Source organism: Crotalus tigris, unplaced genomic scaffold (genome assembly GCF_016545835.1).
Source record: "Crotalus tigris isolate CLP2741 ecotype Arizona unplaced genomic scaffold, ASM1654583v1 scf7180000023617.9722795, whole genome shotgun sequence".
Classification (NCBI taxonomy): domain Eukaryota; kingdom Metazoa; phylum Chordata; class Lepidosauria; order Squamata; family Viperidae; genus Crotalus; species Crotalus tigris.
The window spans coordinates 3191400-3216110 of NW_024100081.1; the positions used below are offsets into that span (position 1 = coordinate 3191400).

Here is a 24711-nt window from a genome sequence, read left to right on the forward strand (position 1 = left end):
AGCTTTTGGGAGGGGATTGAGCTGAAAAGTGAATGTTTCATGTGTTTTGCTATGGCGTCTTGTGAAGATTCTCAGTCACTGAACTCATGTTTGTTCCAAAGGTGCTTTTTCCAAAAGGCAACTGGACTTTCTTGGGTTTTTCCCCCCCCCTTTAAAAACGTTTTGCTTTTCATCCAAGAATTGAAGAAGAAAGTCCAGCTGCCTTTTGGAAAAAACATCTTTGGGACGAGAAAAGGGGTTGTTTTGTTCCAGATAGAAAGAGAATTGGGTTGATCGGGATGGAAGAGAATTGCAAAAAATCTGAGAACATTGGTCATTAATATTGGGGGGAGGGGAGGCAGTTTTGAGAAGTTTGGGGCAGGAAGGGGCTATTATATGCCAAAATGAGAAAGAAGGCAGTGCAGGTCAGCTTTTCCTTACTTGCTCCATCTGGATTTTATCTGATACTCAGAACAACCAAAGCATTCCACGGTTCCTTTTTGCTAAAGCATGCCTAGCTTCAGGTAGCTTGACACAATAGGCTGGTTCTCGGTTGAAACAAATGTATTTTCCCATTTGTTGGACGTCTCTAATTTGAATGTAGAAACATATTTTAAAACGCCCCTGTTCGTTTGCTACTGTTGTCGCAGATTTCTAGATTGGGAAGTATTCTGAAGCAGAAGAAATACATTTAAACACCCTCTCTCTTTGTTTCTTCCCTCCTGTGAGCTGCGTGGCAGGTGAAAATAAAATGCTAATTTACTATGACAGGATTGTGAGTGGACGAATTGTTTTGCACATTCTGCAGATATTTAAACAAATGTATTTACTGATGATCCAATATTGTGGAAAAGTGAGACTTGCATCAGTAGATATTCTTTTCAGATAGAAAAGCTATGTGGCCCGAATCTGCATCGTGATTCATGCCATCAAAGCAAATTTGCTACATGTTGGGCTTACGCAAAATGTCCGATTAACATAGTTTGGGAAAAGCATGTTGTAATGCAGGAAGATACCAGGACAGATATGGTAGACATGCTGTGTTTCTTGTGATGCCATGTGTGCAGTTTTTAGTGAGTCTAGACAAGGGAATGTTTAAGGTATTAGGAAGATATATTAATTGAGATCAGAGTTTGTATTTAGTAAGTTATGGCAATAAAATGTACTCTCACCAATTATGTGTTGCTATATATTGTATGTATTTTAAACTGTCCATAATCAGTGGAACTTCAGCATTTGGTCAAGTGACAGGACAACAGAATATTCATTAATAGTTTCTAACCCAGATATTGCAATTACCAAAGAACCCATTCTATCCATTACTCAGAATTCTAAGACAAACTTTGAAAATGAGATGTGGCTAAATAATAAATGTTAGTTTGTTATTTGCTGTCTGATGTCAGTGTTATTAGAAGAATTTCAGTGGCGTTTTCAAGAATAATGTGCAATTACAGCGACCAAAACTAAATTACGGCCCAATCCTCTTCCTTTCTTTTTCTTTCTTTATAATCTAAAAGCTCCTCTGATGTGCTTAGCCGTTCTTCTTCAGTTAATAAAACATCGAACCAAACTATTTGTTTGGTAAGATTTATCAACTTATTATGCAAATTCTTTTCTTGCACATGGATGTATCTGATCTATAACCACCTTCTTCTGTCCAATTTGACAGGGACCGCCTGGCTCCCAGCCCTCGCCACACGCACAGCCTCCACCTCACAACCCCAACAGCATGATGGGACCCCACAGTCAGGTAAAACTTTGAATCTGGGTATATGTGTGTTCTGAGGGAAACTTTTTAGCATGTGGGGGTCCTTCTCTTACACTAACATCATTATATGAGGCTCCAGGATCATTTCAGTAACTTTGCAGATTTATTTCTACTCAAGCTGTGGGCCCCGAATGCTTATTTCATTCCATCTCCATTAAGACGTCTGTTTTTCTGGGTTGAACTTGTTTTATTGACATCAGTTTAGAAAACAGCTTTTCATTTCGCGGATGCTAATTTACATGCAAATATAATTTTTACTCTTTTTTTCCTGAATATGGTTTGAGAACATGTTTTCACAACTTGTCATTGGAATATTTTAAACTCAACCCTTCTTAAACCTCATTTTTCATTTAACAAACTAAGTAAAAGAATATCCAGTACAGACATTGTGTGTTAATTTTAACAGCTAAATCTACAATTGCGAAAGTTTAAAATATATAACACAACACACACACACCAAAGATTTTGAAACAAAATACTTACCAAGAGGTTTTTTTGTTTGTTTGTTTAATTTGCTTTTGTATATATTTGTCAAATTGTAAGTTGCGTGGAATGCAGGATGTTGAATTTATTACTGGGTTGGCTGGGACTCTATCTCAAAAATACTTAGTTAATGAAATGTGTGTATATAGTGTGTGTGAGGGGGTCATTTTTCATGTGCATGTACAACTGAGAGTGCTTAATGTTGACTTCCACATTTAAACATTCATTGCCACTCAACTATTTTTATATGCTTACAGCCTTTTATGTCACCGAGATACGCAGGAGGCCCACGGCCCCCCATTAGAATGGGAAACCAGGTACTGTATTAGCCTCTAAGTCCAGATAACTTTTTACAGTACTACAGGTAGTCCTTGACTTACAACTATTCGTTTAGTGACTGTTCAAAGTTACAAGGACACTGAAAAAAACTTATGACCATGTTTGACACTTATGGCCATTGCAGCATTCCCATGGGCATGTGAACAAAATTTGTACGCTTGGCAACTGGCATATATTTATGACAATTGCAGTGTCCCGGAGTCATGTGAGCACCTTGTGACAAGCAAAGTCAATGGGGAAGTGTCACTAACTTAATAACTGCACTTAACAACTGTGGCAAGAAAAGTCATAAAATGGAGTAAAACTCACTTAACAACTTTATTGTTTAGCAATGGAAATTTGGGGCTTCGTTGTGGTTATAAGTCAAGGACTACATGTATTCAGATTGAGATACATATTCCTAGGAGGAGAAACAAGCTTTAATAAAATGTTTATCTATTCTTACACTAAGCATGTTTCATTGCAGATGAAGTTTTGCTGGCAGAAATAAAACATGTAGGTCTAAAAAAAACCATGGAATATAAAAAGAGTACAGTATATAGCCAAATTCTTTATTGGCTTCATGCAAACTAGAGTATAAAAGAAATACAGAAAACTGCCTTAGTCACAGAAAATATTTACACTTCCACTTTTATAGGGCTCTTTCTTTAAGATAATAACACAACAAAGAGCAGTAAAATCTGTTCTGAAATTGTTCTAAGAGATTACAGCACAAATACTGCATTTTGTTTTGCATCGGGGCCATAAATTCATATGGGAATAGCTTCCCACTATTCTTTTCCAGTGACTGGTATTCAGAAGCCATTGAAAGATTTATACAGCATATACTCTGGTCATGCACACCTTTCAAAAAATGTTATGGTTATAAGAGCAAGCCATCTTCTAAATATATCCTTTGCATGTTTTCAAAATTAAATATTCTTAGTTACATTGAGCATGCTGAAGTTGTTTTCCTAAGATTTATGATTTGAGCTACTCTTGCTACTTAAAACAAGTGTGAGGGAAGGGGCATTCACGCGAAATGCATTTGCCAGCAGTAGTTGGCATCAGAATAAAACATCTATTTTGTGCTGTCTGCTGCTGTGAACATACCAATGAGAGTATAATAGTGAAATTAATAAACTCAGTCTTTTGTTTGAGAGATAGCTGTAAAAATAAATTAATATGGATCTGCCAAATGTTTAATTGGAGATTAATCTCTTCAAATATAAATGAATCAGTGAATAAATTGGTTAGATTTAAATAAGTGTGAATCCTGTGAAACTCTTCAACAGAGCTTGCCCCTGAAAAATAAGTAAGGGAGAATAAATCACCATAATTTATTCAAAGGTAAAGCTGTAGTTCAATGTAGTGTACTACGGATACCCTATTTAGTAGAATTTTCCTTCCTATTGGCAAGAACCAAAATGTCCTGCAATGCAGTTATTCCTTGACTTACAACCATTAGTTTAGTGACTATTCAAAGTTACAACAGTACTGAAGAAAGTGACTTATGACTAGTTTTTCACAGTTATAACCATTGCAGCATCCCTCTAGTCACGTGATCAAAATTCAGGCACTTGGCAACTGACATGTACTCATGACAGTTGCAGTGTCCCAGGGTCATGTGATCACCATTGATAAGCTTCCCAGCTGGCTTCCAGCCAGCAAAGTCAATCTGGGGAAGCCAGATTCAATTAACCACGCAATTTACTTAACAATTGCAGTGATTCACTTAAAACGGTGGCAAAAAAGGTCGTAAAATGGGGGCACAACTCACTTAGCAACTGCCTTGCTTAGCAACGGAAATTTGGGGTTCGGATGTGACCTTAATTCAGGCAATCAAATGCCCTTCACTTATTTTTGGACTATGATTCCCATCAGCCACAAGCAATCCAAAAAGAAGCTGTATTTCATGACACCTGTCTATAATTGCTGACAAAGCAGCAATCAAGAGTTAATCCTCCTCCTCTCGTTTTATTTTTAGTTTCTTTTTTTTTTAATCCCAAGCCTTTTGTCACTGTGTCATGGATAAGGGAATGATAATTTTTGGCAGTGAAAACAGCCTAGGCAGAGTTAAGGAAAGGAAAGCAGGGTACAACAACTAATCGCTCCAAGGAAAATTATGTTAGTGAAGTAAATATACAATTTACAAAGAGCTGGCATATTAAAAGAGAGAAGGAGGGAAATGTTTTCAGTATGGTCTTCCTGCTGTTCAGAGTTGAAAATGAATTCTGCTACTTAAAAATAATTCTCTGCTTGCCTCATACAGTGGGGAAACAAATACAATAAATATATAAATACCTAAGAGGCAGAGGATGGGTCTGCCTATTCCTGTTTGAAATAGGAGTAGGTATCTGCAATATTAATCAGTCATGTTCCATTCTGGTCCAAAGTGGACCAGAAAAGTGTTGAAATGTTGAAATGTTGTCATTTGATTCATGGAAAATTGTAGTTAAAAATTTTGACTAGAAGGCTTCTGGATTCCCCTTAGCATATGGATAATCACACATTACTGCTCTACAAATTGATTTTCTGGAACACCTATAACAAATAGGTTGGAGCTTGGAAGTAGAAGTTTCCTGGATTGTGCATATTATCTAAATTTCAAGCTAAATCATTTGGCTAAGGGCTGTAAAAGAGAGACTGTGAATTGTTGAAAGCATGTCTGAGTCCACTTCTGAAAATAAAAAGGCTTGCTAAGCCTGTTCTTCGTGATTTTTCTATAATTATTTATACTAACTTAGTAGACAAGTATGTCCATATATAATCCTCTGCTTTCTTAGAGCAAATTCTGAAAGCAGAATTTATCATTTATGTAGTTCCTGAACAGAACCAATTTCTTTTAGAAGGGAGTCAAATAACTTGGACAAATTTCTTAACTGAGTGACAGTTTTTGCTAGGTGCTCATCAGTAGCATCTGTACATAGAAACTGATACTTGAGTTCCCAAGGAAGGACTTTTTTCTCCAACTGCAGGTTGCACATCTCCATGTGAAATAGATATGTATGTTATTTACTGACAACACTAATAGATCTTTTAAGAAGTCAAGCTTGAATGAACTTCCTATGAAGTCACTTTAATCCAAAATAGAAACTAATATGGAACTAGTTAAGTAAATTTACTGAGACCCAATTTGATAATCTCAGTATTATTCTGTAAAGAAGGATCTCCAGATGTTGCTGAATTCTCAGCATCTCCACGTTGCCTGGCAAATTATGCCATGCTGAGGGTCATATATAAGCAGTAGCTGAAGGGACACAACTTCCTCATCCCAGCTTTTAAAATTTCATCTCGCAAGGGTTCAGATTTATATTCACCCACATTCAACAAGACCAGTCTCAGGTGATTCCAAGCAGTTCACATGGCCTTGCATCCAATGGTTTAACTTCAGTGCCATGTGCTATTGGCTGAAAATGAGTTCTGCATTTTTTGCATGGGGGTATCCTGACTAGAAATAAAGTATTGCCTATCTGTAGCTCTAGTTAATATAGAAAAGGCAGAATGTTAATTGTTTTGGGTATCCATAATTTAGATTTTATCAGCTTTGTTTCCCTCTTTTGTAGCCTCCAGGAGGTGTTCCTGGTACACAGCCATTGCTGCCCAACTCCATGGACCCTACACGGCAACAAGGTAACAGCTGTTGAAGGTGCCTTCAGAAATTCCTTCACTGGGCTTTTCCCTCTGCTCCTGGTTTATTTCTCCGTAATACTCTGTAACATCTTCCTGTCTGTTCTCTCACTAGGGCATCCCAACATGGGTGGGCCGATGCAAAGGATGAATCCTCCTCGAGGAATGGGACCGATGGGCCCAGGTCCACAGGTAAAAACCTGGGCAGACCACTTCGTCCCCTGTCCAGTGCCAAGCGTTATGCATGCTACTTTGTGAAGTTTGCAAGCAAAACATCATAAAAGCAGCCTCTAGGGGCTCTTCCATTCCTTCTAAGACCTTTTCTCTCTACCATTAGCGGTAATGCATTTTACATTAGTGTGTTTACATATGTCTGGAAAAATCCCACCTTCCCACATTTAGTTAGGGCTTCAAAAAAAAAAAAAAAAAGAACATTCCCCATCACGTACTTCACGCAACCACCTATTCCCGTTCTGTTTTTGCTTTTTAGTCTAGGCAAACTTCTACCTCGTTGGGATTTTCCCACTCAGGAATGATAACCTTAGTGCAAGGTGGGAAGAGAGGAGGCTGCAGATAGAATGCTGTATGTATTTCAGTTGAATCAATGTTAATAATTAAATTTGCTGCAGTCTCATCTGTTTTGATTTACCTCGTTCTTTATAGCAGGAGCAGACACACAGATCCCACTCAGCAAGCTTCTCCGCCCCCCCCGCCCCCCGCTGCCTTTTTTTTTTTTTTTAATCATATACTTCACCTTCGCTACATTCTAGACAGGAAATGAAGGAAGACAAAGGAAGAGTAGGTGGATTGAAACAATCCTGGTTGTAACCAAATCACACTTCGTTTCTCCTTTCCAAAGTTCTGATTCTGTTTAAACCTGAAGAATCTAGATAGGTTTCTAAGCTGCCCTCAGAGCTCTTGTTCAGAGATAAAATTTTGCAGTCTGTTATATTTATTTTTGCCCCCAGGATTGTCTTAGGGATAATTACTCAGGCCAACAGTTTCCAGATCTGTGAAACAGACTTTCAGAGGTTAAAGTCAGTTGGGGAAGAGAGGTGAAAGTTCTCTTCTCTCGTTGAGTCCACTTTTTGCTTGCCTCTTGACTATTCCAAGTAACTTTGAGTAGTCTGATAATTTATTGTTGTCTTGGGAGTGATGCAAACCTCTTCTTTCATAAGCTTGCTTCTTGTGACTCTGTCCTGCCAGCTTGTTCTCTTAGCTTCTTCCTCTGCCAAGCTGAAACATCTGCCTCTCCTTGTCACGTTACATTTTCAGACAGGTTTTTCTTTGGTTGTGGTTACAGACCGCCATTCCTCACTGCAGCATGCATTTAACCATTTGAGAACACAGGTCAAGGTGAAGTCATTTGGTAGCATTCAGTTAAGGGAGGACAAGAATTTAACAGCCATATTTATGTTCTCCTGCATCTGCAGCCAGGGGCAGAGGCATGTTAAAATCATCTTCACTATACAGCAGGGGTCTTCAAACTTGGCCCTTTTATGACTTGTGGACTTCAACTCCCAGAATGCTGGCTGAGGAATTCTGGGAGTTGAAGTCCACAAGTCATAAAAGGGCCAAGTTTGAAGACCCCTGCTGTATAGGTTGGAGACTAGAGTTCCAAGTTCCAAACGTGCTTACATATGTTGCCTGTCTGACAAGATGACATCACTCTTAATGAAGCATTGTAAATATGTCGCCTTCAGATGGAAATCCCCTTTCTTCTGGGCTCTCATTTGAATAGTGTCTAGGTTTAGTATTGTACTCAACTATAAAATATTCTTGGCTGCCCATGTGCTTGCTTAATATGTTAAAGACCTTAACTCATTACAATTTGTAAATCATAGATTATGGCTTAGCATTATTATATTTGGTTGCACAGTCAGCCAGATGTTTAGATTTGGCATTGTTGTCCACCTAGTGCATGGGTAGGCAACCTTGGCTCTTTTATGACTCGTGGACTTCAACTCCCAGAATTTCCTGAGCCAGCATGGCAGCATGGCTGGCTTAGGAATTCTGGGAGTTGAAGTCCACGAGTCATAAAAGAGCCAAGGTTGCCTACCCCTGACCTAGTGAGTCCTTTCCAAGGACCTGAGGTGGTGGTGATGATTTCTTATATAAAACATGTTTTCAAAACTCGCCAACTTGTATCTTACTCAGTCTTCAAAGTTTATTGCTGTATGTCAGTGTTTCCCAAACTTGACCATTTTAAGGCATGTGGACTTCAACTCCCAGAATTCCACAGCCAGCAATGCTGGCTGTGGAATTCTGGGAGTTGAAGTCCACATGCCTTAAAATGGTCAAGTTTGGGAAACACTGCTGCGTGTGATTCAGTCGGTATCTGAATCCTAGGGACAACAATATGCAGCAGTTTTTTATACACCTTTCCTGGCCTTTCATAATAGTTCTCTTGTTCACTTCATGGTTTGCTACTTCACTTGAATCTTTCAAACTTTGGTTATGCAAAACTACTGCTAAGCCCAATTTGAACAATTATCACAATGAATTACAGTGAGAACAGCTTGGAAATGGAAAAGAAACAATATGTTTGCATTCTCCTAAGCAGAAACTATCTATAAGCATCCAATGCAGAATGCGGCCCTGAAAATGAGCATATGAGAGAGTATCCATTTGCTAAGGAAAGTGGGCTAATAGCCTTTGGAAAATCATTTTGCTTAATCCATTCCAGCAAATTTGATATTGCAATCTTGTAAAGTATTGGATAGCATCTTAGAAGGAAAATGTGCAAGAATATATTTTGGTTTTTTGCTGCAAATTGCACGCATCAACTAATAAATATCCTGTGATATTTTTCATATTTGCTGCAGCAGCAAAAGTACTGAGCATTACAAACTTTCCTTACCATATTGCTCTTCTTGATTCAATCAGACCTGCACTCTGACCCTGTACTTCTACCAGAATAAACAAAATATGCAAGTATAAGAGAGCAATCACTCAGGCCAATTATTGTTAGGGTAAGACTAGATAACTAAACAGGCATAAGCAAAGACAGAAGTTATGTCTAGATTTGGAGAAGGGGACAAATAAATTTTGATGAGTTTCAGAGCACATTTGCGCTGAAATCTTCTGCAGTGATTGGGATGAAATAATTAGAATATGCGCCCTACGTAAATCTTCTGCATCAATTCTGGCTGTGAAAACAGCATGTTTATCTATTTTGGGAAGTATATCACATGAAGAAAAGCGTATGAACAGTACTGATGGCCAGTAGAGAATGAGAACCTACCAGGAGAGAGAGAAAAAAAGGGATTTTGTTTCCAAGCCAGTCTAGATTCGAGGTGCTCTTTTGTCTGGTTTAAATAGTCTGGAACTCTTGGTGACCTCAAAGCTCTCAAAAGTTTCTTGTATACTATCACAAAAGTTTGCATTTCTTATAATTGCACCAGCCAAACAAAGATGGCCTCGTGAAAGGTTCTGGATTCACGGCATATGTCAAGCAAACCAGGTGCTGCTCATCAAGATGAAACAGCATATTAGCTGTAGCATTCTTTCATACTTTTGGAGATGTAGGCATGTCATTTAGCCATTGTAAGCGGCAAGTGTGATTGCACCACATGTTTATGAAGCCTTGTGTGAATGTTAGAGACAAATTTTCTATCGGTAATATGCTTTTCTGTGTATGGGCTATGAGTGAGGAACTCGGAGCAAATCCTTTTCTTCCCTGGTTGCAGTTGTTCCACTTTGTGAGTAATGTAAGTCTCTGTTCTAGCCAATAAAAGATTAAATGTTGAGGGGGGAAAGTACTATCACGTGGAGGCTGTAATGGACTGTTAGATGGGGAGGGGTTTTTTTTTTTTCATTTAATATTTCAGCCAGTCTGTTTGCCTCTCAGGAATTTAGATTGTGTTTTACCTCCTAATTATAAACATAGCTGTGGTTGTGATTTCGTTTGGTTAGGACAACGTGATGGGGAAAATAGCCCATTTGGTAACTAGCAACCTGTGCAGATTTTTTAGTTCAGGAATCATGCAATCCAACTGGCTTATTTAGTAGCATTTACAATTTCTGCATAAAGAACATTGTCATGGCTAAGATACAGCAAGGAGTCAAACAGGGAGCAGGAGTTGAGGACTTGACTCATGCCTCCTATTTTATACTTCAACCACAAACAGCAGCCCTGCATGTTACCAACAACATGATGGATTTGCTCCCTTTTCCTCTTTAGACCTATTTTTAAAGCAAATTGTTATGCCTAGCTTGCATTGATCTTTTTTTGAAGATTGATACTGGAAGATTGGGCTAAGCAAACATTTGGATATCTAGAAGTGAATTTAAGTGGGGTCACTCTAACATTTAAGATTTAAGTGCTCTAATTTTAAGGGGTTTTAGTAATCCTATTAATAGACCCATAATGTTATTTCTTTGGCCATGTGTCTTTCATGATTGTGATGTTTTAAGAAATAAAATTAAAGGTATGCAGTTGAGATGCTACTTGATCAGCATTGCTCTTTGTTACTGTTGTTGAAGACTTTTGGGAGGAAGGAATGCTCTTCACAAACCTGCTACACACTTTGCTGTTGTCAACATCTCCTCTTGGGCAAACCCATTGCTTGCTCATTATTCTGTATTTCCTAAAGCAGAATCAATCAATCTCTCTCTCTCTCTCACTCTCTCACTCTCTCACTCTCATGTTCTGCTTCCTCACATCAGTCTCTCCACAACCGTTACCCCATCCCAAGCAAGTAATTTAATTATTTTACATCTCCTACTTGTTTGGATTCATGTGTAAGGAACAAACTGCATTTGGTTTGTTTGTTTTTGGTTTGAATTACTTTTCTTAGATCTTACTTATTTTCCAGGTGGGGCTACTCCCTTGTTGATATACCTTGGGCAGTGCCAGAAGCTTTTGCCCAATGGGCGTTTCTAGTTTCTAGTATATTTTCTACTAAGAGATGGAAACTTGGTGGCTTTTAAGTTTTTTTTTTTTTAAAGCTTTTCCAGTCAAACAGCAAAATGAGAGTTGCCACAGCCCTATTTCACTTTTAGAAGTTGCTAAGTTTACCTGTATGTTCATTGTCATCATCTTTTTTTTTAATTAAAGTTCATTTTCACAAACTAACCCTCTCGTTTTTGTTTGTTTTTTTTCCTTTCTCTTTTCTTCTCCGGTTTCCCTTCTCGTTATGGTAGACTGATCCTTGGTTATCATTGCAGAACTATGGCGGCGGGATGAGACCTCCACCCAACTCTCTAGGGCCCGGCATGCCTGGGATTAACATGTAAGGCATTTCTCATGCTCCTGGCTTTTGACTGATGTACCTTTTGTTTGATGTGGAAATGAGTGCTGTTTTACTCTCTACTTGGGCTTGAGTAAATGGGTGTGTGTGTGTCTGTGTGTGCTAAAAGCTTTGTTTCTTTTCTTGAACTCCAGGGGTCCAGGAGCTGGTAGACCATGGCCCAATCCCAACAGCGCTAACTCAGTAAGTGTTTTTCTGTGGAATGCCTTTATCACTTGGACCTTGGAATTTAGTTTATTTCTTCTTTCTGCATCTCCCTTTAAATATATGCTGCATCCCTTGCTCTTGTTTTCCCAGCGGGGTGTCATCCTGAGCAGGAGACATGGGATATCCTCCATTTACTTCTGTGCAGCTGTCCTATCCTCCTAAGCATATTTAAAAACAATAAATATTTTTATTAGGGTTCTGAACCCTCCCTTGTCAAAAAGTTCCTCTCTGAAAAGTTTTGTGTGTGCTTTGTTTGCAGATTCCATATTCTTCTTCATCACCTGGTACATATGTGGTAAGTTCATATTTTTTAATCCATCAGTTGAACAAACATGCGTGGCCACCCATCTCATCAGTGGGCAGTGAGCACAGAAAAGAACATTATCCATAATCCTGTCAGGTGCAAGAAGTCAGGAACCAGGATAGATTTCAAAAATACCATACGTTTATTTCATGCTACCTATACACAGGAATTTGATCTACTAATGGTCAAGGCAAATTGGCTCCAGATCAATGGACTGGACTCAGGTCTCTTATGGGAGCATAGAGACTCCAAACTGGTGATGCATTTGACCCCACCTTCAGGCTCAGCCTGGTCATCGCCTACAAATCCAGATCAATTAAAAACCCAAGTCAAGGCTGTATTGAAAAAAATGAGCTCCATAAACATCCCAGAGCCAGGACCTTGCAGTCTTCTGGAAAAGCCAACAGGATCAGAACCTTTCTGATCCCTGTGGAGATGCTGTTCCATAAGACAGTCACCGTCACAGAGGAGTCATGGTTCCTAGGTGACACTTCTTTGCTGAGAGTCCCAGAGCATGTCCCTTCTCTCAGATCTGGTGGGACAGGTCAAGACAACTGGGAGAAGAAAGTTTCACGAGTAACCTAATCGCATGTCATGAAGTGACAGTCTATTTGTTAACTAGCTCTGGGGATACTTGTATTCACAAGTATGCAGTCTAGATTATGGTTAAAAGTTTCCTGCTGAAGGGCAGCGTCCACATCTGTATAATATGCAAATCAGGAAGCATAGTGCATAAAGCATGCTGAAAGAGAGGATGTTGGTTAGCATAAGATGCAGAGGAAGTCATTCCTTCAGTCAACATCCCCCTGAAACAGCATTTCTCAGTCTTGGTGACTTTGGGACACGTGGACTTCAACGTCCATAACTCCTCAGCCAGCCACACTGACTGGGGACTTCTGGGAGCTGAAGTCCACGTGTCTTAAAATCACCAAGGCTAGGAAATACTACCCTAAAGTATGGAAAGAAATACCTTTCTAACCCCCAGCATTATGAATGATGTGATACTTGTGATACTCCACTTTTAATTTATCTTAGAGCAGTTACAGTCAGAATTTTCAGCAGCTTTAATTCTTAATTGGACTGGAATCAGACCATCAAGTTAACACACTCACATAGCAAGTTACAAAGCTCTAAACTGCCCACTTATTGTTGCAACTTCTGCAGATATGAAGGTTACAGAAAGGATGGTCCTCCTTCTGTTCCTTCCCTGACAGATAGACCCAGTTTGTGCATCTTCCATAGAAGCACCTTGCCATCTCTCTGTAAAACCTTCATTTTTCCTGAGGCTTAAACAAAGAAATTGCACTTTGGCTACAAGGGTGCATGGAAGGTTTTAGCAGGAGATTAATGCTTGGCTGAATACCAAGGTGAGACATTGTTGCTGACAGCAGCAAGATCTGGCTGACCTATTGCAGGCTACGTTATCACAGTGGTGCCTGATGTGTATTTAATCTTGTCAACAGGGGCCCCCTGGTGGCGGAGGTCCTCCTGGAACACCCATCATGCCTAGCCCTGCAGGTAAGGGATGGGGGAGAGAATGGGAAAGGCGGCGTGGAAGAGAGTTTCTTTCATTGTTGGCCTTGATGGAAAATGACAAGAGAACACTTGCTTGTGGTTGATGCCCTATTTGTTTTGGAACAGCTGCAGATAATAATCAAATGAAAATGATTCCTTCCTTTCTTCCACTGATGGCTTAGGTCAGGGGTAGGCAACCTTGGCTCTTTTATGACTCGTGGACTTCAACTCCCAGAATTCCTGAGCCAGCACGAGTCATAAAAGAGCCAAGGTTGCCTACCCCTGGCTTAGGTTCTGTTAGGCTTAAAGCATGGGGAAGTTGTCCCATAGGAATTAGACAATGGAAGTTCACCTTTGGATCAGCCTTTCTGGGTTCATCTAAAGACAGTTTGCAATCAGCATCAAGCTCCTGGCAAGCAGGGTTAAGTGTGTGGCACTGCTCCCTTTGATAATTTTTAATAAATGTTGACTTATTATAATAGGCTTATTTCATCTTCTTTTTTTTTTCATCATCCTGGTGAAACTTTTTATCCAAAGTAAAACGTGTCTGGGTGATTTGCAGAATCTAACTTAAATCATTCTCTACAGACCCCAAGGGAATTAGAGGAAAATGTAAAATAAACTCTATTAAACTCCCTAAATCCAGTGTGGTTAAGGCTGTAATGTTCCCCCTTTTGTGGGCTTTCCCTGTACTGGGGCCAAGGAATTCCTCAGAGAAGTAGCCAGGAACTCATCATCCGGCTTTACACTACAGAGGATGCACAGCAGTTTTGGAATGCCACTTTGCACAGTGTTGTCCACTTGTCTTCCCAGAAGGCTGCTTAAAATCCCCTCCTAGCCTTTGGTTCCCTTATAGCAGAGCCCTTTTATGACTTGGGGACTTCAAGTCCCAGAATTCCTGAGCCAGCATGGCTGGCTCATGAATTCTGGGAGTTGAAGTCCCCAAGTCATAAAGGGGCCATGGTTCCTCATCTTGCCTTACAGTAAAGGAAGAGAATGGAATGTGTGTATGTGTATGTATGGCGGATATTCTGACAGGACCAAAGTTTGATTTGGCTCACACTTTGAGCATCAATTAGAAGAAGAAAAAATAGAAAGGGACACTTGAAAAAGGTGGCCCTGTTGCATGTAACGGGTGCACAACAGCTGCAGAGTTGGAGCTACACTTTAATATTACCACTGCTTTCCTCCTGCATTTTTATGAGGACTCTGACCTACATTTCTTACTAGATCATAATAAAACAATCCATATGTTAATTCAGCCACAAATCTTCCCGCCTTTTTTAATTCCGTTACTGTGGCCTGCTTATAAATCTTCGTGTTTGTATCCTACAGCTTGACTTTCCTCCTGCTACCAATACTAAAAATCTAGGCACTTGCTTTATTGGGGAAAAGAATACATAAAATGATAAATATTACTCTCTTTCAAAAAGAAGTAAAACTATTATGGTGCAGTGAGATAATTTCACTGGCTAATTTTGAGGCGCTAAGTGGCATGTGGCAGAAAATTATCTTTCTTCATCTCTCGTAGCAAAAAGGCTTCATGATCGTTGGTTAGTAGCAGACTTCTTTTCACAGTTGAATTTCTGTGATTAAAAACTTTGTGAATCTTCATTAAATACAAATTAGCCAGAAAATGGTGGTACTTAGAGGGAATTTTAGGTGATAAAGCTCGAAAGAATGAGTTCAAGTGGCATGAGTTTGTTTTAATTAAGAAATGAATTAATCACCCTGACTTAGTGGGTTTCACTGTTCTATAGATTCGACAAATTCAAGTGACAACATCTACACAATGATTAATCCTGTACCGCCTGGAGGCAGTCGGTCGAATGTAAGTCTGCTTTCTAACAATTTACATATCAGATACCATAACAAATCATAATTAACTTCATCAGTTGAGGGTAAAGCAGTTTAATTGATTTCAGCAATTTGCTTCAAAATAGAAATAAAACAAACCATTAACAAGTGATTAACTCTTCAGGGCTTTGTTAATTTTTTATGCTTATTAAAATAGTAGTATTCATGTGGCTCTGGTCAAGACCATCCCATGCATTGCTGTTTTTAAAGAGAACACAGCTTGAACCCTACTCCATCTTGCACATTTAGTTGAAGCTAATTACCAAGGGTCGCTCTGAAAATTTCCTCCTCATTTACTTGCTATATTCTCTCTTCAAGGGAGTGATAATTTCAGCTTTCTTTCAAAACTTGGGTAGCTGTCTGGTATGGGTAGAATAAAATCCAATATATTAAAAATTAGTGTGTTTTACCACATCTTGCCTGATGGAATTTGATATCTCTAGCTGTTCTCTCTTTTGAAGCTATCAGATTTTCTTTTCCTAGTAACAGACTTAAAAAAAAATCCTGCTTTGCAGAACATATTAACTTTCTGAATGTTATAGCTTTTCATATGTAAGATAATCGGTTGGGTGGCATTTTACAATACAAATGATCAATCATAATGGATGCCTTCTTTTTTCCCCCCTCAGTTCCCAATGGGGCCTGGATCAGATGGCCCCATGGGAGGCATGGGTGGGATGGAACCCCATCACATGAATGGCTCATTAGGTAAGCTGAACAAAAAATATTTGGGGCAAAGTCACACAGGATTCCATCTCTTGATAGAAGTTGGTTCTCTGGGGGTTTCTGATTGGGTAAGCCACATTCAATGAGTGGCTCAATTTATATATTTTACAAGGAAGCCAAATCATTCCAAAGTCAGAGTGAGTTGTGGGAACCTAGGAGAGAAGGCCTTGTAGTAAGACATTGATCAGAATGCAGAGGGAAGAATTCCCTCAGCCAGTTTTAGGTGCCTGGAAGCCCTCTCCAGGAGGCAGCCTTTAATCTAATACAGGGGTCCCCAATCCCTGGACCGTGGCCCACTACCAGGCCAAGGCCTGTTAGGAATCAGGCCGCACAAGTGGCTGGCCGGCACATAGACACATGCACCCAATTCAATTTGTAGGAGCACGTGCAGTTCAACATCCACAAGTGGTGGGCAAGTGCGCATGCATGCAGCTCGACTTGCATGAGAGCAGGCTGGCATATTTATGCATGGGCTGGCATGCCACTTGCACAGGCCTGTTCCCCTTTTTCCCCCCCCTCCCCCGCCGAGCCACCAAGGCGTAAAGGTTGAGGATTGCTAATCTAGTATCCTTCTACTCTAGCTGGCTGCTTCCTTCCATAGTTCCCCACACCAACATGCTCTATCCCACCCACCCCCAACCTCATCCAGCAACGTGGGCAACAGACCACTGCCATTTTATTTTTCCATGATACCTCTTGGTCTCTTATGGCATCACTCCCAGGTATTGTAGGAAATGTTTAAAGGCTCAACACTAGGACAGGAATAAATATGCCGTGTGACTAAGATTGTATTAATAATATCTTTGCCTTGATATTCTACACATTTCTACAACTGGTGCTCTTTGTCTTCAGAACCCATAGGGCTTTCTCATTAGTAAATGGATGGCTTTGATTTTCCTGTTCCTTATTTTTCTGGGGAAAATTCCTCCATGTTTTCACAGGTGACTAGCCCTATGTCGATAATCAGCAATCCCAATGTCTTTGCCATTCTTAAACACTCTCGTAGTGTCGAAAATTAGCCAGAAAACAGGAACCGCTAGTCACAAGCTTGCTGGACTCCTGTTGATAGATAACAGAGAAGAAGCAGCATGAACCTATCTGTGGTGTGTGTGTTTTAATTAAAGCAGCAGAAAGACCCATTAACCTCCCATGCTTGCCTTATACATCTTGCTGAAGTAGAGGTGCTGTACTCCATCTTGATCAGTGTCAGAAAGCTCACGGGAGGGAGCCGAGGCCGTAGCAACTCGATTAGACCATTACTCTAGTGCTGTGCAGGAAGGTGAGCTGGGCTCTGCTCCAGGGAGTTTTCCATGCAAAGGAATGGCAGCTGAGGCATCCCCCAGCATGTCCCTTTCTAGAGGCAAATGTTAAGAGGTTTGCATTAGCCCAGCTGTGACCTACAACTCACTAATGTACTGCCAGCTGCTTCCCAGAAGGTCCAGCCTTACATTTTGCAGCAGCCTTATTTTCTACATGTAGGTTTCGGATCTAAATGTTTCAATGTTAGTTGGGGGAAATGTTGGTTTAGAAGAGGGAAGCGAAGTCTTTCCACTAACAGCCTGTTTTTCTCTTCCTCTCCATTCCACCATCCCAATCTTCTTTCATAAGGGTCAGGAGACATTGATGGACTTCCAAAAGTAAGTCGATATGTTGCTAATATACTTAGGTGGGGGCTTCTTATCTTTTTTGGTATTAAATGGCAAATTTAGGATTATAGGGCACTATGGGTTAAAGTAGGGAGGAAATGTTCGTCCTCCTGTCCAAGTTTATTAGTTTGCCAGACTAGTTGGCAGACTTCCCCTGTTGACTTAGCAGATGAAGATCCTTATGCTCTAAGTGAAGTGCAATACGTTCTTTCTACGCACAAGCTTCATGTTTAGCTATCTTTTGCTCATCCGTGAACAATGTATTTTCCTATAGTTCAGTGGTTCTCAACCTGTGGGTCGGGACCCCATTTGGGGTCGAACGACCATTTCACGGGGGTCGCCAAACAACGCAGTCCGCCATTTTTTCCCCCTTTTCCTTAGCTGTGCTACTCCCTTTTATTCTATTGGCTTTTGAAAGCCAATAGAATAGACTCTCTTGAATAGAGTCTAATTCTATTGGCTTTCAAAAGCCAATAGGAATTGTCCAGGCTGTCTCTGCCCTGCTGAGCCCGCCAAAAGTCCCATTCTGCAAACAGTGCTGTACCAGTTGAGTAGTCCTCGACTTACGACCGGTTGGGGGTCATGGCATTAAAAAGGTTGAGAACCACTGCTATAGTTGTTTGTGTACACATTGCTGAAAGACACTCTCTCACTTTCAGTGTGTATGTGTGTGGTCTGTGTGTTCCCCCTTCCCTCCCCCTTTTTTTCTTTTTAATTGTAGAATTCTCCAAACAACATAAGTGGCATTAGCAATCCTCCGGGCACTCCACGAGATGATGGTGAACTGGGAGGCAACTTCCTCCATTCCTTCCAAAATGACAACGTGAGTCATTCTTACACCCGCTCTTTAAACACATGGCATTTCAATCTTGGAGCTTTTCAAGACTCTTTGAGCAGTATCTGTTTTATATATATATGGCTGACAATGTGAGGGTGCTCCTGGACAGCAGATTAAAAAAAAAATCAAGAAAGTATGATGTGGGGGCTGATAGAACTGGGAAAAGATCCAGAGTCAGATAATCAGTATGATATTTGGATGTAGCATACCTTCGGTACAAGAGGAAGATAAATGGTTCCAAATGAGGAAAATAGAGACCATAAGTTATTTAAAAGAAATAAGGTAATATAGAGAGTTCCTTTGAAACAGTGCTAGAACCAGAGAGCAAACACAAAAGAAGTATGCTTGGCTCTCACAGTTTGAATGTACAGCAACCTTGTGTACTGTACGTGCATAAGAGAAACTTGTTGCCTGACGACTTCTAGCTAGAGTTTATATTGATCACAGAGGCCCTTTCAATGTAGGAAAATCATTACCATTGTTATTATTTATATACTTTAAAAAAAAATAAAGTACCATAAATCAATGATAGGTCTTACCACGAGGAGCTTAGAATCAGATTTTCAATGAGGATATTAGAAGAAGTAGGAAAGCACAACTATTCTGTATCTTCTTGAATGGATGGACTTTTTGAAAATTATCCCTAATGGTCAAAGCAATAGAGATAACTTAAGTGGTTGGTTCTGCCAGTTATGCTAATACGAAATATAGCTTCAAGAAAGGGATGCTGATCCAACAACCGAAGCAAACGTTAATTAAGGAAAAGAAACATCTTCATTGTTAGTGTAATTTGTTTCATGCAAAAATATGTAAAGTATTGTAGTATTATCTTCATTCTAACTTGAGGGTCTTTATCATTGTATACATATGACAACAGAAATAGTAAAAGCAGCAACACTTGAGTTTCCACCTAACCACCAACCTACCACTAACCATTGTTGACCAACAATGAGTTGGTGAGCCGAGGTGGCGCAGCAGTTAGAGTGCAGTACTGCAGGCCACTTTAGCTGACTGTGTTCAGCAGGTCAGCGGTTCAAATCTCACCGGCTCAAGGTTGACTCAGCCTTCCATCCTTCCGGGGTAGGTAAAATGAGGACCCAGATTGTTGGGGGCAATGTAAATATATATATATACATTGTTTACTGGTGTACACCGCTTAGAGAGTGCTTGCACTTAAAGCGGTATAAAAGTCTCATAAACAAACAAACAAACAAACAGGAGATAAAAGAATGGAAATTAGAACTTTTAACATATTTTCTGTCTGTGATTTCCTGAATCAGTTAGGGAGATTGATCTCTTTCCCCATTTTCTTACCTAGCACATTACTTAGCCATTTGTTCTGATTTTGGCCTCATGCTTACTGTGTGATTTTTTTCTTCTTCTTTCTTTTTTCCTTGCCCTTCCCTTCCTCACCCAGTATTCTCCCAGCATGACAATGAGTGTGTGATTTCCCTCTTCCTTCACCCCCACATCCTCTTCTCCAGGATAAAGAAAAAGTCGGCTGCCCTTTGGAGGATCTCAAGAAATTATGCAAGAAGAGAAGAAGCTAGGTGCATTTGGCAGGGAGACCTTCAGAGCCGGGGATCCAGCCCTAATTTTTAGTTTCATGCAATAAAAAGGCTGAACTTTTTATTCCATAAAACAATGAAGGACAAATCTTTAAAATATTTCAAGACATGACAAGATCCTTCTTCTGCAGAAGGATTTATTATATGTATATGACACTTTTTTGGGTTGTTCATTTTTTTGGGAAACAAACAGCAGAAGCCTCTAGCGCCCAATTCCAGCCTCCTTTGCTCAATTATTCTTTTAAAACCTCTTGTATGTTTGTGCTGTGCTACGCAAGGAAGCTAGTCTAGATATGAAATCTCATGTTGTCTCTGTAGCCATTAAAAATAATAAAACTGGACAGTTTTTTTTTTATATAAATTGGTGGGTTTTGTTCAGAAGACCTCCTCCCCCCCCACTCCCCCTTCCCTTTTACGTTGGTGTCTTGCAGCACAACACTTCCTTCATCAAGAAGATCTGAAAAGATTTCCCTGCCTCAGTTGTAATGCAGCTGGCTCCCTTGTAGGATCACATCCTCCAAAAGTTTCATTGTGATCTTGGGTATATCTGTGACTGTGGCATGCACTGTTTTAGCCCCCTCCTTTGCTTGTCCTCCCCCCTCTCCTCCCCCCCCCCCAAGCACTGCTATGAATTGCCCTTTTGCAGAATTTGGAAAATGTCAGAATTTCGGGGGGGGGGGAGGGGTGGGGTATTGAGAGTTAGGGCACAGGTAGTCCTAGATTTACAGCCAGAATTGGGACTGGGATTTTGGTTGCTTAGCGATGCGATAGTTAAGCAAGTCATCACATGACCAGACTTGATTTTACGGCCATTTTTTCCATGGCCATTAGCAAATCTGGATGTTAAGCGAATCTGGCTTCCCCAATTGACTTTGCTTGGTTAGAAGCTGGCTGGGAAGGTAGCGAATCCTGATCATGTGACCGCAAGACGCTGCAACCATCATAAACGTGAGCCAGTTGCCAAGGGCCTGAATGGCGATCACCCGACCGTAGGGGTGGTGTGATGGTCATAGTTTTGAGGATGAGTCGTTAGTCACTTTTTCCAAGGCCATCGTAACTTCAAAGCATTGTTAAATGGTTGTAAGTCAACTCTCTGTACTTGGGATTTTTTTTTTTCCTGTTGGGATGGTGTCAGAAATAAAATGAAAAGGCATTAAAAACTTGACCTAGGACTCAAAAACTGTGAGTGCAAACTTCTTAACATCTGCTTTATTTTTGTTTTGGGTTTTCTAATGAAATGATGTGATCTTACTAGGGTTTCACTGTATATGCTCTGGAACTGGATGGAGATATTTTTAAGTAATTATTGTTGTTAAATTGTATACTTGCTATTCTGTAGGCTCTCTCTCCCTCCTTCTCACTCTGTAATTAAAAGCAGAAATTAAAAAAAAAATTAAATCTTACCTTCTCCTGGTCGGGGTGACTACAGAAAAGCATATCATGTATAGTGAAACTCGCAAGTCTTGAGATCTCTGTACATTACACCCCCTTGTAGCTGGTCTTTGTTTTATATCAAAGGAAAAAAAACCCTTCACTTCTGATCTATGTATTTCATATTATGTAAAATATTATCTTACCCTGGATTTACCTACCTTTGTGCGGATTCTTGAGGACATTGTATCTTGTTTCAGTGTTTTTTCTTACCTTGTAGTCTGGTTCTAAAGTTAAGCGAGGGAAAGGAAAAGTAATTATTATACATTGTAGTTTGTGTACGATATTTGTTGATAATGTTTTATTAAAGGGATGTTTTTTTTCTGCACCCCTTAATGAAATGTTTTTTTTTTTTTACTTATGGTTTTGTTTGGGGTTTTGTTTTAGTTTTCTCTTCTTTTTTCTTTTTGGTTTGGTTTTGTTTTGGAAAACATTGGCTTGTTTTTACTCTAACTATCAAAAAAAAGTACTTGAAACCATGTAATTTTTAAGAAGACAATGATTTTTTTAAAAAAGAAATGCTTGCCCTTTTCTTAGGCATTTTGATTATGTTTTTTTTTTTTTTTTAGAAAGACGATGGGGATGGGGTGGGCAAACGAAGATTCTCACAGTTACAGTCAGGATTATATTTAAAGAAAAAATAATAATAAACCTTCAAATGAAGATTTGTTCGATTCCTAATGCAACACTTTTTTTAAAGAGATAACTGGCAGGCTTCATTGTATTAAAGTGATGGCTAAATTAAATGTCTTCATTGGTCTGGGATGGTTTTTAAAGGATAAATCAAGATCTTTTCTCTTTTTCCCCCCATGCTGTAATAAATATAAACATTTGATTTCCCGTCCTTGCTGTTCATTATTCTCTCCTGGATGCAGAGATTCCAGAAAACCTGGTGTGGAAAGTCACCTGCTGATTATAGTCTCTTTGAAGCCACTACATTCTGAAGATGCATTTCATACCTATCACAAACATGGTGACTGGTCTAGATTAGAACCCATTTTTACATTCCTTTTAGACAGACTCAAAATCAAGTAAGATGCCTTCTCGACACTATAGAGCAGTGTTTCTCAACCTTGACAATTTTAAGGCATGTGGACTTCAACTCCCAGAATTCCACAGCCAGCAATGCAATTCTGGGAGTTGAAGTCCACATGCCCTAAAATTGTCAAGGTTGAGAAACACTGCTATAGAGTGCAACAGTCCAGCAAGAACAGCCATTTTCTTTTAAATACAAGAGCAGAAATTGAATTCATCAAGCCGCAGAACTTGGCACAGCTTTGCCCAGAGTGTATCCTGTTTACAAAAAACAAAAACTTTACGATTCTCTTAAGATTGTTCTGTGAATCCTGGCCAAGAAGCTACAGAACATTAAAATGAATATACAAGTAAATAGTTTACCTGCAGTTTAATATATAAGATAAATCAGAGGTGTTTGTATAAATTCTATTATACAAAAACAATAAAAACTTTTGATTTTTTTTTTTGTTTACATCTTCTATAGGAGAGTTAAGGAATAGATTATTTTAACAATACTTATTACTGGTATCTGGTATCTCTCAATGATAGTTCAGAGTAAATCCAGCTTAATTGCGTGTGCTCTCATAATAGTTATTTCTTCAAAGCAACTTTTGGCTTGCTTGAAGTGTGAAAAGGTTACTAAAATGATGAATCAAAATTGCTTCCATGTCCATGTGACGTGATAGCACAATACAACAAATGAATACATCTCATTGCATCTTCATACAAGTTGGTTGGTGTGGCCTGAAGGATTCCCTTTCATGGCTTGAGTTGTTTATTGGGTAAACAAGCACATCCTTGTCCAGGGATTATCACACAATATTTAACTTTTAAATCTTAATTGACATTATTTTGGTTCTACTGCTTCCACAATAAGAGTCCAGTTAAATGCTAGCGGTGTGGGAAGCACACAATTAGTCATGTCTAATAACATCTAATACAACTATAAGTAACTAATGAGTCACCAGCTCAGAATACTTGTTCTGGCCAAGCTGCTATATTCTGAATACATTTCTTTCTTTCTAATCTAAATTTAAAAAAAAAAAAAACTTCACATGTGCAAACAATGTGACAGGAACACCAAAGCAAATTAGAAAACAAGTCTTGCTCATAGTCCATATTTTAACCCTAATTTCCTATCAATCAGTAGTTTGGGATATTGAAGTTTCAATTGTGCTTGATCAAAATTTGAATGGACACCATTATCTGTTGCGCAAAAACAATGGGATATTTTGGGGAGCTCATTTTCTGCTTCTGTTAGGCATGGAGAGAGAATCTGAAAGAATAGTCTGTGCTCCCATTTGCAAGATTTCACAGGAATTGCACAATTATTTCAGGTGGACAACTGCAAGGCAATTTTTGTAAATCTGTATCTTCCAAGGAAACCTGCAAAAAGCTTAATAGCCTCCAAAGTCTAAATATTTGTGTAGGTAGAACTGTAAACTTATATGTAGTCTATCAAGAGGGGATAAAATCAGATTCATAACTTAGGATCAAATCGGCTGTGTTTTGCATTGCTGTATATACACAGAATAGTATATATTTATATCTAATATAGCTGTAGAAATCATTGATCTCTGTATTCGTGTATTTGCTCATGGACAGAAGTTCTAAATGCTGTAAATGAAACTTGATTGTGACAAGTATGTATTTTTGTAATGTGCTCTAAAGCTAGTTTTTTTTTAATTGAAAAATTTTTAAAAACTTACAAAGACAAAAAAAAACAATAACAACAACAACAAAAAAAACAAAACAATACAACCCTCCCCCAACCCCTCCCAAACCACCCCCTCCCTCCCCCCCCCGGAGCTTCCCAGAGCAGAATATAGGCTTAATTAAAAAAAATTAACAAAATTATAAGATAATTAAAAATAAAATATATATGAAAAAAGAGTTATAATCCTTACAAAGAGAAAGTATTTAAAAAAGAAAAACAGGGAAAAAAAAGGAAAAAGTAGAGTTTTTATACAGGTTATAAAAAAGCTAAATGATATTTTTTCAAATCCAGTTTGAATTGTATGAAATTTATCCATTTTTCCCATACAGCAAAAAGTTTCTCTTGTGTTTGCTCTTTTAAGAAAGCCGAAATCTTTGCCATTTCCGCCAAGTAAGATACTTTAAAAAACCACTCTTGCAAAGTAGGCAAAGATTCCTTCTTCCAGTATTGGCCTA

At 39.2% G+C, this 24711-nt stretch overlaps 1 protein-coding gene across 5 annotated transcripts in view; it reads left to right on the forward strand.

Annotated features, from left to right (window-relative positions):
- Positions 1–22366, forward strand: part of SSBP3 (single stranded DNA binding protein 3) — a 202753-nt gene extending 180387 nt beyond the window's left edge. The window contains exons 6-18 of one of the 5 annotated variants that reach the window (XM_039319839.1): positions 1649–1729; positions 2488–2547; positions 6115–6181; positions 6294–6370; positions 11324–11412; positions 11565–11613; positions 11897–11932; positions 13405–13459; positions 15217–15287; positions 15943–16021; positions 17648–17676; positions 18407–18508; positions 19941–22366. In XM_039319839.1, the coding sequence (XP_039175773.1) occupies positions 1649–1729; positions 2488–2547; positions 6115–6181; positions 6294–6370; positions 11324–11412; positions 11565–11613; positions 11897–11932; positions 13405–13459; positions 15217–15287; positions 15943–16021; positions 17648–17676; positions 18407–18508; positions 19941–19970 (825 nt within the window). In that variant the 3' untranslated portion in view covers positions 19971–22366. The remainder of the gene's footprint in view (positions 1–1648; positions 1730–2487; positions 2548–6114; positions 6182–6293; positions 6371–11323; positions 11413–11564; positions 11614–11896; positions 11933–13404; positions 13460–15216; positions 15288–15942; positions 16022–17647; positions 17677–18406; positions 18509–19940) is intronic. The other 4 variants (XM_039319840.1, XM_039319841.1, XM_039319842.1 and 1 more) reach the window with 4 other exon arrangements.
- Positions 22367–24711: the final 2345 nt, after the last annotated feature.